The sequence below is a fragment of the Diachasma alloeum genome, unplaced genomic scaffold (assembly GCF_001412515.2).
Source record: "Diachasma alloeum isolate Michigan unplaced genomic scaffold, Dall2.0 Dall_scaffold_00339, whole genome shotgun sequence".
NCBI classification, from domain to species: domain Eukaryota; kingdom Metazoa; phylum Arthropoda; class Insecta; order Hymenoptera; family Braconidae; genus Diachasma; species Diachasma alloeum.
This window is the reverse complement of record NW_021680478.1, coordinates 521,991-533,213: the sequence shown is the minus strand read 5'-3', so window position 1 is coordinate 533,213 and position 11,223 is coordinate 521,991. Positions and strand designations below refer to the sequence as shown.

Genomic DNA, 11,223 nt, shown 5'->3' with positions numbered 1-11,223 from the left:
ATCTCTGCTACAAATTCTGGTCATCAACTCTGGTTTTCAGTTGAAATTGGAATTGTTAATTTACACAATAATAGGAGTGCATTGACGATTTTTTCTTAACTCGCAAAAATCTTCAAGTAATTTGCAAAAATTTATTTTAAAAAAAAGTACTAACTAGCAAATGTTTCTTATTAGCTCGCAATTTTCTTCAAAACTACTTCAATGAGGAAAAAAATGAAAATTTGGAATATCTGTACATGAGGGGCTAATTGATCGGATCTGGGAAACATGGGGACAATATCGTAAACGCTGTCCTCTCCCGCCCTCTGGCTAAACCGACACTCGATAATCTCCCTCCCTACCTTTTCCACGCCTCTCACATCCTGTTGACAGCCCTCCCCACTCCGCATCGACCCAGCGGATCGACTTCGATCTCTCCCAACACCAAATCACTCCCAACTCNAAACTATTCTATTAAAAATCGTATACCGTCTGCCCTCTTACATGTCTCCTACAAACTACTACAGCCTCCCAGGCTTTCCCAGCTGCTTTATCTTCTCCATGAAGTAAAAATCGCAATTCGTAAAATTTCTATCACAAAAATTAAAAACCCCCATTTCAAAGTGAAGAATAATCATGAAAGGAGGATTTTTTGTCTGTAATAATTTCATAAATAATCATATTTAATCTCACTAAATACTCCAATCTAATTAATCCGGCTTATAAGGAAGGTTATGTCTCCCCGAAGATAATAAAACAGCCCATAATTAATTGTTAAACTATTTAAAAAGAAATGGTTCGTTCACAATTCCTCAAAAACTCATGGAACATCGCGTCGTTTTCTTCGAACCTCTTTAAAAATCAACAATGGCCTCGACATTTTTGTTGCTTAACCTCAGGAATCCTTCAAGAGCAATCAGAAAGCTCGAACAATGTTCGGTGGAAGGTTTTATTCTTCGGAACAGATGAATTCGGCCTGGAGAGTCTCAAGCGACTGGACCGAGAGTAGTGAGTAATTAACACATATTCAACGTTCAGTTAAGAACGCACTGTCCCCAAAATTAAGAATGATGAGTAAAAAATATAATCAGCAGGTCAAACAGACTGCTGGCTCGCCTGGAGGCTGTGATCGCTTACAAGGGAGAGGAGAACGCAGTGATAAAATATGCGAAAGACCACGGAATCAAAGTGCACCATTGGCCGATACAAAATCACCTGGATGACTTTGACATTGGACTTGTGGCGTCTTTTGGCCATCTCATACCCTCGAGGGTTATCAAATCCTTTCCACTGCAAGTATTTTAATTCCATGTTTCTCACAGAAAAAAGGATCGAATTTTCATTGGTCTATCTAAATCTGAGGAGGAAGAAATCCTGCAAATAAGTGAAGGTTTCCCTTAATTCTAGCATAATTGTACATCAATTAAGGTACATTTTCTATTGGTTGGAGGAAATTTTAGTTCTGGAATTCAAAACTTTTGGCTTCTTGAAATAAGAAGATTGTTGTTCTTGAATTGATTTTTCCCATTCTAGAATTAATCCTGTGTGTCGAATTACTGCAGATTTTCGGTTATTTTAAGGTAATCTTGGTGCTGGAATTCAGAATTTTTGAGTTCTTAAAATAATAAAAAATTTAAAAAAATAACCAAATTTTCTAGTTTTTGAATAAATGATTTCTTCCGTTTCATAATTAAATCTACTCATTTTTGTAAATCTTTTACTATATCATCTGATATCTTGAATTGGTTAATGATGCATAAATGTTCAATTATTCCAGAATTTTTTACCTTTCAAATCTTATTTGAATGTTTAAAAATGTAAACTTTCTGGATTTAAAGTAGAATATTCAAACTCCATGTCAGTCGTTGAGTGTAGTGAAGAAAAATGAATTTAAAATGTCCGAAAAAAAATTAATACTGGGACAAAATACTGTCCCAGTAATTTTTTCGGAAATTGAATTTTCTAAAATAAATAACTTGAATTTGGAATTTAGAAACCTTCTTTTTCTGTCCAGGGGGATGATCAATGTTCACGCCAGCTTGCTACCCAGATGGAGGGGAGCAGCGCCAATAGTTTATGCCCTGATAAATGGAGATAGCGTGACTGGAGTCACTATCATGAAGATAGCACCAAAAAAGTAACAATTTCAAAAGACGAATGTGCTTATTAACTATGAAGAAACAATAACTATTCCTGCCTGTTCCCAGATTTGATGTTGGAGAAATACTAGAGCAGAGAGAACTGAAAATTCATGATCATGAAACCCAACCAGAGCTGCATAAAAGACTAGCTAACACTGGTGGAGATTTATTAATAGAAACTTTGGAAAAATTGCCAGACGTTATCAACTCTGGAAGACCTCAATCCAACGAAAAAGTTACGTACGGTATGCACACCTCAATTATTCCAATTTATTATTCATCAATCGAATTGATCACTCTCTGTTTGTTTTTATTGCAGCCCCAAAGATACAGAAGAGCATTTCCATCGTGAAATGGGCAGAACTGACAGCGAGAGAAGTTTACAATCTGCAAAGAGCCCTCACTGGAATATTTCCTCTGAAGACGACGTTTCAAGGAAAATCACTCAAGATTTTTGGAGTAAAATTACCTTGTAAACTTCCGAGAGATGTTTATGATCTTAAATCAAACCCTGGTTGGTAATTTGTGTATATTATATCTCTGAATTTCACAACTTCGTTCTATTTAAATCCGAAGAGCAAGAAATGCTAGAAATAAGTGAAGTTTTTACTTAATTCTAGAACAATTCTACTTTAATTAAGACATATTTTCTTTTGTTTTACGGAAGATTAGTTGTGGAATTAAAGACCTTTGACTTTTTGAAATAAGAACATTCATGTTCGTGAATCGATTGTTTTATTCTAAAGTTAATCTACTCATGTTCATAAATCCTTTGGTATTTAAAGTACATCACCTGAGAGCTTGACTCAATTAATGTTCAATTATTCCAGAATTCTGTAACTTTGAAAAGTTCTTTAAATGTTTAAAAATTCAAAGGCTCTTGATTTTAGAACTTTTCTCGCTTGAAATAAAGAATATGTCATGTAAACGACATTTCAACGTCACCAAAGCCTCAATTAATCTTTCAGGAATGGTCGTGTACGACAAACAAGATCGTTTACTAATGGTGCAATGTAAAAACGATAGTTGGGTGACGATTGAAGAGATTTTGATGCCTGGAAAGCGAAAAATGTCTGCAGTGGACTTCAACAATGGTTTCATCAAGAACAGATGGGATAAAGTGATATATTTTGGGGCAGAGCAAGATCTGACTGTAAATAAATCAACTGTAGGAATTAAAAATTGAAGAAATGGGAGAGATTTATCGAATTGTTCATTCATTGAAGTTAATTGTTCATTCACTGGCTTTGCGGTTTACCCTGAATAAAAATTCAGATAAATACATGAATGAGAGTGTTGGAAAAGCGAAATTGATATTATAGGGATTTTTGTCATCACACTAGGGGACACCGCCCCCTGCTCGCTTCGCTCGTCCACCGCGATCGCTTCGCTCGCTCCCCTGCCCCATCCAAAGAGAATTGACTTCTTTGGATGGACCGCATGGACACATTCCGTTTTGGACACGTTCTGGGGAAAATGGCGACAGTACGGAAGGCGGTGAAACAGATGGACACGGAAATTTGTGGACACATTCCCGGATGGGCAGATTCTGAGAAGGTGGTCAAAAAGGGCTCGGTATTGGAGATATCTTCAGGAAATGTCTTACCAATCGACATGTTTAGTGCAGCGGCACAGTGAAAAAGGGCGAGATTATTCTCATTTCAAGAGCAATTACTAAATGAATCGAACTGGCCATCACGCAGTAGAATATAAGTTGAATCAGCCAGTGGAGAAGTAAATGAGCTATAAGCAACGAGAAAAAGAGAGATGATGGCGATCTTTTGAACGGTAATCATCAATTTTGGGCGAATTTTTTACGCACACTCGGAGGCGCCAGAAATGTCGAAATGAAAAATTTTCATTTTCACCTGGGGTCAGGGTGTCAGATCTTGGATTTTTTCAGGGGGAAAGATTCAAACTTTCGGAAAAAATTCCCTCTTCTACTACTCTCAAGTACGTTTCCGAGGGGGTTGTCAATTTTTTAGGGGATTGAGGGAGTCCTTAAAAATATGCTCCAAGAGGAATTGTTTTGTTTTTTGGAATATTTCATGTTGAAAAAATTTTTTTGTCGTATAACAAACGCAAAAAACCACCTTTTCACCCTTCTACTACCCTCAAACTTGAAATAAGGTTGAAATTGTACAAAGTACGACATCTGTTAGCAATCCAAGGAACTTTCAAATCCCCTTGGAGCAGGCGCGGGGAAATCCCTTCCTCTCTTTCCAGCGTACTGTGTACCGCTAACCCGGATGGACAAGATTCACCAGTTATAGTCCAGCAAACTGGGCTCCACTGATCTCTCTCCAATTCATTCTATTAAAATTCATTCAACTCTTCTCGCAACACGGAACGCCCCATTATCTTGCTATACAAAATTATCTTAATTTTTCTCGGCCAGTCTGTTTTTTTCATCCCTACCATCCAATTCCCTTGTTTTTCTTTTGACGTACTCTGTTTGCGGCAATATACTTTACTTTTTGGTTATTTTCCCCACCGATAACAGCTGTTTTACGCCGGAGCGCTGACTGTCAGCGCGTGTGTGGAGCTGAACTCTAGTGACGCGGGAAAGCGAATTCATATACACCGAGTTCGTTTAATCATAAATGTCATTTTAACAGTCATTGTTTCTTGGGATAGTCGCGGTGAGAGGGGACGGAGAAGTGGCAATCATGTCGCTTCTTGCTCATTGTTTCGCACGATTAACACAGCCACAAACAAAACACGAGGTAAATAATCTATTATCAATTATTATTATTGTTATCATTGGAAAAAGAGTTGTTATGACGAGTATTAAGATTTGTACATAAGGTAGGGCCTTAATTGTTAACTATGAATTATGACCGCGCAATCTCTTTAGAATGCTCATTGAATAATAATTTTTTCCATTTTTTTTTGCATTCGACGTTTGCTTCAGCATATCATTGTTATCAATGGAGCTGATTAATTATTTTGTTATTGTATTTATAGCTGAGAGGATATAAAGTCACTGATGTTAATCGCAGTAGAAAATTTGGTGTTGCCTGTCGGAGTTTCAGAGAATTGAAACGAAAAGCCTGCGCCAAACTCAACGCAAGTATCCAACTTCAATTATTCTTCAATTAAATGGAGAGAAAGTCATTAAAAGTTTTATAGATATCCTATAGATTTTTCTAGAAAATAGAAAATTTCAGAAGCGGGTTGAACCGAGAACATTAATATAGTAAGCTAAAAAATATATTTGTGTAAACACTTTTTGGCTGTTCCACTTTAACCGCAATCAGGACAGAATGTGTAAATTAGGTTGCAGTATGACCTTGGAAGAAGATCGCTCTGCAGCCCGCATTGTGCTCTATCGAACGCAGGCCCGGGGCCATTCTATCGTCAGTGTCACGGTCTACTATCGCTATTTCACTTCTTCTCACTCGGTTCTACGAGGTCAAGGCTTAGAATTCAAATTTCCATGCCGTCGCCTTCATACCTTTATATTGAATTCCAATGGCACGGAAAATTGATAATTTATATTGGAAATGATGCACTTTTATTATAGAATCATTCTGCATAATAATTAAGACTTGATTCATTTTTTTCTTAATTAAAAATTTGAATTATTGTCACTATAGTAATTACCGATTCAAAGATTTTCTTTGAATCGGTAGATATAAAGTAGATATAAACAAAAAAGCAGAAGACTTTTTTGTTAAACTCGGTTAACTCGGCTAGTTTCGATAGTTTGCAATAAACCTAGTCCTTTGAAAGATATTTTCAAAATAATTTCTAGGGGAGGTTGGGGTAAAATGAACACTCTTGACTTTTTATAAAAATGTTAATGACAGCTTGAAATGATGATGAAATTCAATAATTTTTTTTCAATGCAAAGAACATTATTCTATCAATGTTGGAATGATGTTGGGTGATGAGTGAATCCCAGAAATGATCAGCTTATTTATTTCTGTTTTCAGATCACGGAGGATCTTAGTGAAATCAATTTGTTTTTGTTGGATGGTTCGTTAGTTGATGAGGACTATTTCCATACTTTGAAGCCACAGACCACTATGATACTTCAAAAATCTGGCGAAAAAGTGCTTTCAGGTAAATATTCATTTGAATGAAAAAATTGAAATTGTTTTATCAAGTCTTGTTGTGAATATCTCGGCGAGAATAATAGAATTTTGAGTCTGAGCGCAGTTGCTGAGGAGTTTTGCATTTCACGAAGCTTTCTCGATGCGGACAAAAACTTTTCAAAGTGGAAAATCTTTTATTGTCCTCGAGCTTTGAAACAAAAAAGATTCTTTAGAATGCGTTTCCCGGCGGAATCCCACCCATCCGCACTCAAATAATTGTCCGCAGTTGAAAAGAAGTGAAAATAATGCACTCCTATACTTCATTTTACTAAGAAAAAATTGTTGAAATCAGATTTTTTCCTTTCACAAAAATATATTCATGGAGCGCTGAAAAAATAAAATGGAAAATCAGTAATTCAATGATATAAGAATTATGAAATCACGATAATGAATTTTTAAATAGTGAGTGTCAGAATTTTTCAATGATTTACTCAATAATATCGTGGTAGTCTCCCGCCATGCCGTCATGATTGAAAATGATACGACAATTATGGCGATATTTACTACGATGATTTAGCGACATTCTGCGCGATAGTTGGAACACCATTATGTACGATAGTTTGAGCAATGTTTATTGCAACCATGAACCGGTAATTTTATCAACATGAAGAGCGATATTAACTATTACATATTGATTGCATATTGAAAGTGCGGAAAGTGACAGAAAATAGTTTCATGTGAGTGGCAGAAACTGCAACTGATGCCTCTGAGCATAGCAGAATCTCGCTTTTCAATAAACAAACAATGCTAAACAATTCTCCCATTTAGCGAATAAAATAATCTTGAATTTTTATATCCATCTCATATCCTTACGAGGGTAGAAACTCGGTCCATGACGGTAATGAACTAAAATAATTGACATTCATGTCTCTTATAAAGTGATAACAACAACTGTGGCTTGAAATAAAACAAAGATTTCTTCACAGAATATCTCAATTTATCCAATGTGCATAGAAGATATTTTCTCAGTCGAATAATCGATTTTCCTGTTACTCTCCTGTGATATTATAATAACCACCTCTTATTCTTCCCTCGGCCTTGCAAAACTCCAACCCCTTCCTGCAGACGCGGATTTACTGTATGAAACCCTGAGGCGAGTAAACATCGATTATCTTACGGTGGGTGATCAGGCTACCAAGTTTCTAACTGAGAATCTCAAGAGAAAGGTTGCAGTTTTGCACAATCTATTGAATGTAGACGACTCTAAAACCGACTTCAGCAGGAAAGAGGATCATCCTGAATGGTTCATGGGACTGGAAACCAATGTCACCACTAAGGTAATTACTTATTTCAAATTATTGAGATGGAAATTGGAGTTTTACTCGAATATCTCCTTTCTTTACCAGCTTTTAACGATAAAAATTAATTAGATTAGAACTTTTCTATACTGAAAAAAATCGAAATCCTAGGGCAAAATTGATTCTCAGGGGCCCAGCTGCATAAAAAAATCCTCAGATAAGGATATTCAAGTAGTTCGGGCTATTTTTCAGGAAGCATATATGCATCGCAGATGTCAGGATCGAATACGTGGTTATCTCTACAAAACAATTGAACAAATAAAGGGATCGGAGGCCTGGTCAACGAACTGTCAAGCGCGTCTGAATCTCCATCGGGTAATCGAATACTTCAAGTTGCAATTGAAGGAGGATCATTACTTAGGGTACTACTTCGACAGAAGTCGTAGTAAAGAAGAGCCCAATAATGTCGACAAAGTGGACGGAGACGACTATGACTGTTACAATCATTGCCCCTGCAGATTGGCATTACAGAAAAATGAAGAATACGATGATGATAAAAGCGATGGGGATATTGACCATGGAGATGAGATTGATGCAAAGAGATACTCGACTGGTAAAATGTCGCCAGCCAAGAAATTAGTTATTAATGAGAAGCAAAGCTGTCCTTATACGGTATACCCAAGGGGAAGAAGTGAACAGTACGCTTTATGCGATTCCAAGGGGGAATTTAGGTGTGAGGGTGTATGGAGTGGCAACGGCTGCGGTTATGGTGAGAGGCATAGAATTAATCCGTATAGGTCCCGAGAGGAACTCATTCTATTTTCTACTTGGAATTTGGATCACAAGTAAATATATCAATTTTGAAGACTATTTTTCAAAGACTATTACTTATTGTTTTTTTATTGTAGTAGCTTGCACGATCATGTGTCACATGAACACAGCAGATATTCGCACAAAGCACCATTACATATCAGTAGCGAAGTGGTAAAACGGTACAAGTCAATTTTCACTATTGACCAGTTTTCAATTAATATCTCGGAATCTAAGGGAGATAGCAAAATTTTTATTATAACCTTTTTTGTAGAGCCGATTGAGAGCTACAACAAATGTGATTACGATAATTTCGCTATCTCCCTTAGATTAGCAAATATTCCTCAAAAGCTCAACTGGAGATAAGACGAACCGTTTTACCACTTCGCTACTGATATGATGAATGAAGAAATCACGCAGAATTTACGTTGAAACTTTTACACTTACGTAAAATAATTTCATACAGCAATAGTCCATGAATTTATTTTCACTGTTGTCTCTGTTTTTCGCTACAGAAAATCATTTTACTATGTTGTGGAGAGTTTTCTCATGTATGTCTTTTATTCGCACAAGACTTAGCGTTTGTCAATTGAGAAATAATCAGATATGTAGTGTCATTCAGGAGTATGGAACATATATGTTTGAGATTCATCAGTGTAATTGAAATGTGTAATTCTCAATCAAATTCATTCATTCTAAGACTCATTTGAAGACTCAACTTCGATTCTCTTTTTGAATGAATAAGCAGAATTTTTACCGTTGAATAATTTTTCTTCCTCGTTGTTTCTTAGAATCGAAAGATCACGGACATTGGTACCCCAGCTATTGAAGCACTCTGAAGAGGACACGATGCCTGAGAAAATAGTATTTGGGTTTTATGATAACTTATTCACGGTCAAAAACCTCAGCCTCGTCCACATAGTATGCCACGACAAAGGTTCACATAAGTGAATGCACTCTCTCCTGTGATGTGTCCAAAGAAATAAGAGAGAAAATACTAATCAAGCATATTATTCAAGCGTCGAAGACTTCATCCTCGATTTAGGCGGATGTTGTGTTTCTTCCATGCACAAATAAAAAAAAGATGAGTGACGTAGTAACTATTTAGCAGACGAGGGATACATAATATTGAAATTGAATTAGAAATTAGTAGAGAAACTATAGAGATCTTAATAATGAATTATTAATGATAATCAGTGCCAAAGAATTTTTTCTTAAAACAAGTCAAGTAATGATAAGGCGAATGGACTGAATATTTTCGCACAATTCGGGTTCCTAAAACAATAATCTGAGATACATAATTGATATCAAATGGGAGGAAATAATTGAATTATTATATTTTATGAGTTTCTGGTAACTCTTTGATAAAATTGAATTTTTCATTTATCCATTGGATCAGGATGCTTTTATAATAATTAGAAATTAATGAGCTCGACAGCAATGAGTTGAATTGAAATATTGAGTTCAACTTGCTAATTCAAATGTGAGAAAGGGTATCAGATTAAATTTTCTTTACTGAGGTTGGGTACTTAGTAAATTGAAATTACCTCCATTTCTCATATAATTGTGATTTCAACCGAATTCATTTTTAAAGTGGAGGATAAAGATGATGAAACAGGGTAATAAACCTGCAAATCCCCCTAATTTGTACGTTTCTAAACTAATTCGCTTGAATTATTTGAATATTTCGTTGAGAGATATCACGGCGATCAGTCGAGAGTTCAATTATCAGATTTACTAAAGAATATCTTCTGAATGAAAAAGCCCAAAGTAAAGTCAAGTGCCGAAGATCGAGCAGAAGATTCTTTCCTATAAAAATGTAGAAGATTATATTTTGACATTGTACCTTAAGGATAGCCAAGTACTTTGGCTTTTGTTTCGCCAGTTAATGCCTTTCTACTTTTGTAGTCGAACATCAGAGCTTTCATTTGCGGCCCATTTGATCCTAAGTTTCCGGACATTTTATAATAATTCTATTGTTTAAACTTTGCAGCTCTGAATTTGAATTTCGATGTTGAACCGTTAGAAAACATTTTAAAAATCTGAAGAAAAATTACAAAGTTTACTTTTGGAGGAAGATTGATGAAATAATTAAAGAATTGCAATTTGTTTAAATTACGAGCATTTTCTATCAACAATTTATAAACAATCAATTTTCTACCATAACAAACATTTGTTTGAAATCGTCACAAATTTATTCATATTCAGAATTTTACCAGCAATCGTTTTTATGCCGAAAACAATAATATTTCCGATAGTTTAAACAAATTTAATTATGTAGTTATAAGCAACGAATGTTTACAAAAATAAGATTCTTATACAAAATGTAATTTGAATAACGCTGAATATTCATGATTTTATTTGAAATTTTTCTCACGCAATGTGATTGACAAATTTGATGATTAAAAACGTTTAAATCGAAACTGTAAAAGATCCTTGGATATCCTTAAGTCCTCTACTTGCGAAGCTATAATGATCTTCAAAACTCTCAACTGTTCATCTCCCTTTATCTCTCACTGATATTTTCCGTGCCCACAATCTTCTTATCTCTACCAATTATAATTCCATCCGCCCCGAATGATCTTAGCGACAAAAGAAACATTCAGAGTATTGAATAGAGCCCCAGAATGATTGTTGAAGAGATCCTCGAAGAATTTCTTTTCTTCACCCAAATAATTCACCAGTGAATTGCTCACAGAGCAATTGCTCCGATTCAGATATTCTATATACACATATATGTATATACATGTACCTTAGGCTTTTGTACCGCATTATTAAAGTGTCGGTGACACGTGAATAGATACTGTGGCTGTGGAACTTAATGGTCGAGTTAACTGGTAAACGTACTGGCCAATTACTAATCAGCGACGTTTCATTCCTGTGGGCTCACTTCAACACCATATATATAAATGTATATATAAATGTATATATAAATGTATATATATATCGAGTGGA

The 11,223-nt window shown here is 35.5% G+C and overlaps 2 protein-coding genes across 2 annotated transcripts; both read left to right on the top strand.

Annotated features, from left to right (window-relative positions):
- Window positions 1-511: 511 nt before the first annotated feature.
- Window positions 512-3,320, top strand: LOC107040611 (methionyl-tRNA formyltransferase, mitochondrial). The gene is made up of 6 exons (XM_015260753.1): window positions 512-987; window positions 1,071-1,271; window positions 1,994-2,116; window positions 2,187-2,365; window positions 2,440-2,634; window positions 3,089-3,320. Exons 1-6 carry the CDS (start codon window positions 773-775, stop codon window positions 3,304-3,306), a joined length of 1,131 nt encoding a protein of 376 aa, XP_015116239.1. The 5' UTR covers window positions 512-772; the 3' UTR covers window positions 3,307-3,320.
- A 1,052-nt stretch (window positions 3,321-4,372) lies between these two features.
- LOC107040608 (DNA fragmentation factor subunit beta) lies at window positions 4,373-10,219 on the top strand. The gene is made up of 6 exons (XM_015260747.1): window positions 4,373-4,846; window positions 5,088-5,189; window positions 6,059-6,188; window positions 7,286-7,497; window positions 7,711-8,303; window positions 9,060-10,219. The coding sequence occupies exons 1-6, from the start codon at window positions 4,790-4,792 to the stop codon at window positions 9,217-9,219; spliced, it is 1,254 nt and encodes a 417-aa protein (XP_015116233.1). The 5' UTR covers window positions 4,373-4,789; the 3' UTR covers window positions 9,220-10,219.
- The last annotated feature ends 1,004 nt before the right edge of the window (window positions 10,220-11,223 follow it).

Bases quoted from the DNA above. Each gene is read 5' to 3' on its own strand.
- LOC107040608 (XM_015260747.1), top strand. From the start codon at position 4,790: ATGTCGCTTCTTGCTCATTGTTTCGCACGATTAACACAGCCACAAACA. The intron at 7,498-7,710 runs GTAATTACTTAT...GCTATTTTTCAG, and splicing joins AAACCAATGTCACCACTAAG to GAAGCATATATGCATCGCAG. The intron at 8,304-9,059 runs GTAAATATATCA...GTTGTTTCTTAG, and splicing joins ACTTGGAATTTGGATCACAA to AATCGAAAGATCACGGACAT.
- LOC107040611 (XM_015260753.1), top strand. From the start codon at position 773: ATGGTTCGTTCACAATTCCTCAAAAACTCATGGAACATCGCGTCGTTT. The intron at 2,117-2,186 runs GTAACAATTTCA...GCCTGTTCCCAG, and splicing joins ATGAAGATAGCACCAAAAAA to ATTTGATGTTGGAGAAATAC. The intron at 2,366-2,439 runs GTATGCACACCT...TTTTTATTGCAG, and splicing joins CAACGAAAAAGTTACGTACG to CCCCAAAGATACAGAAGAGC.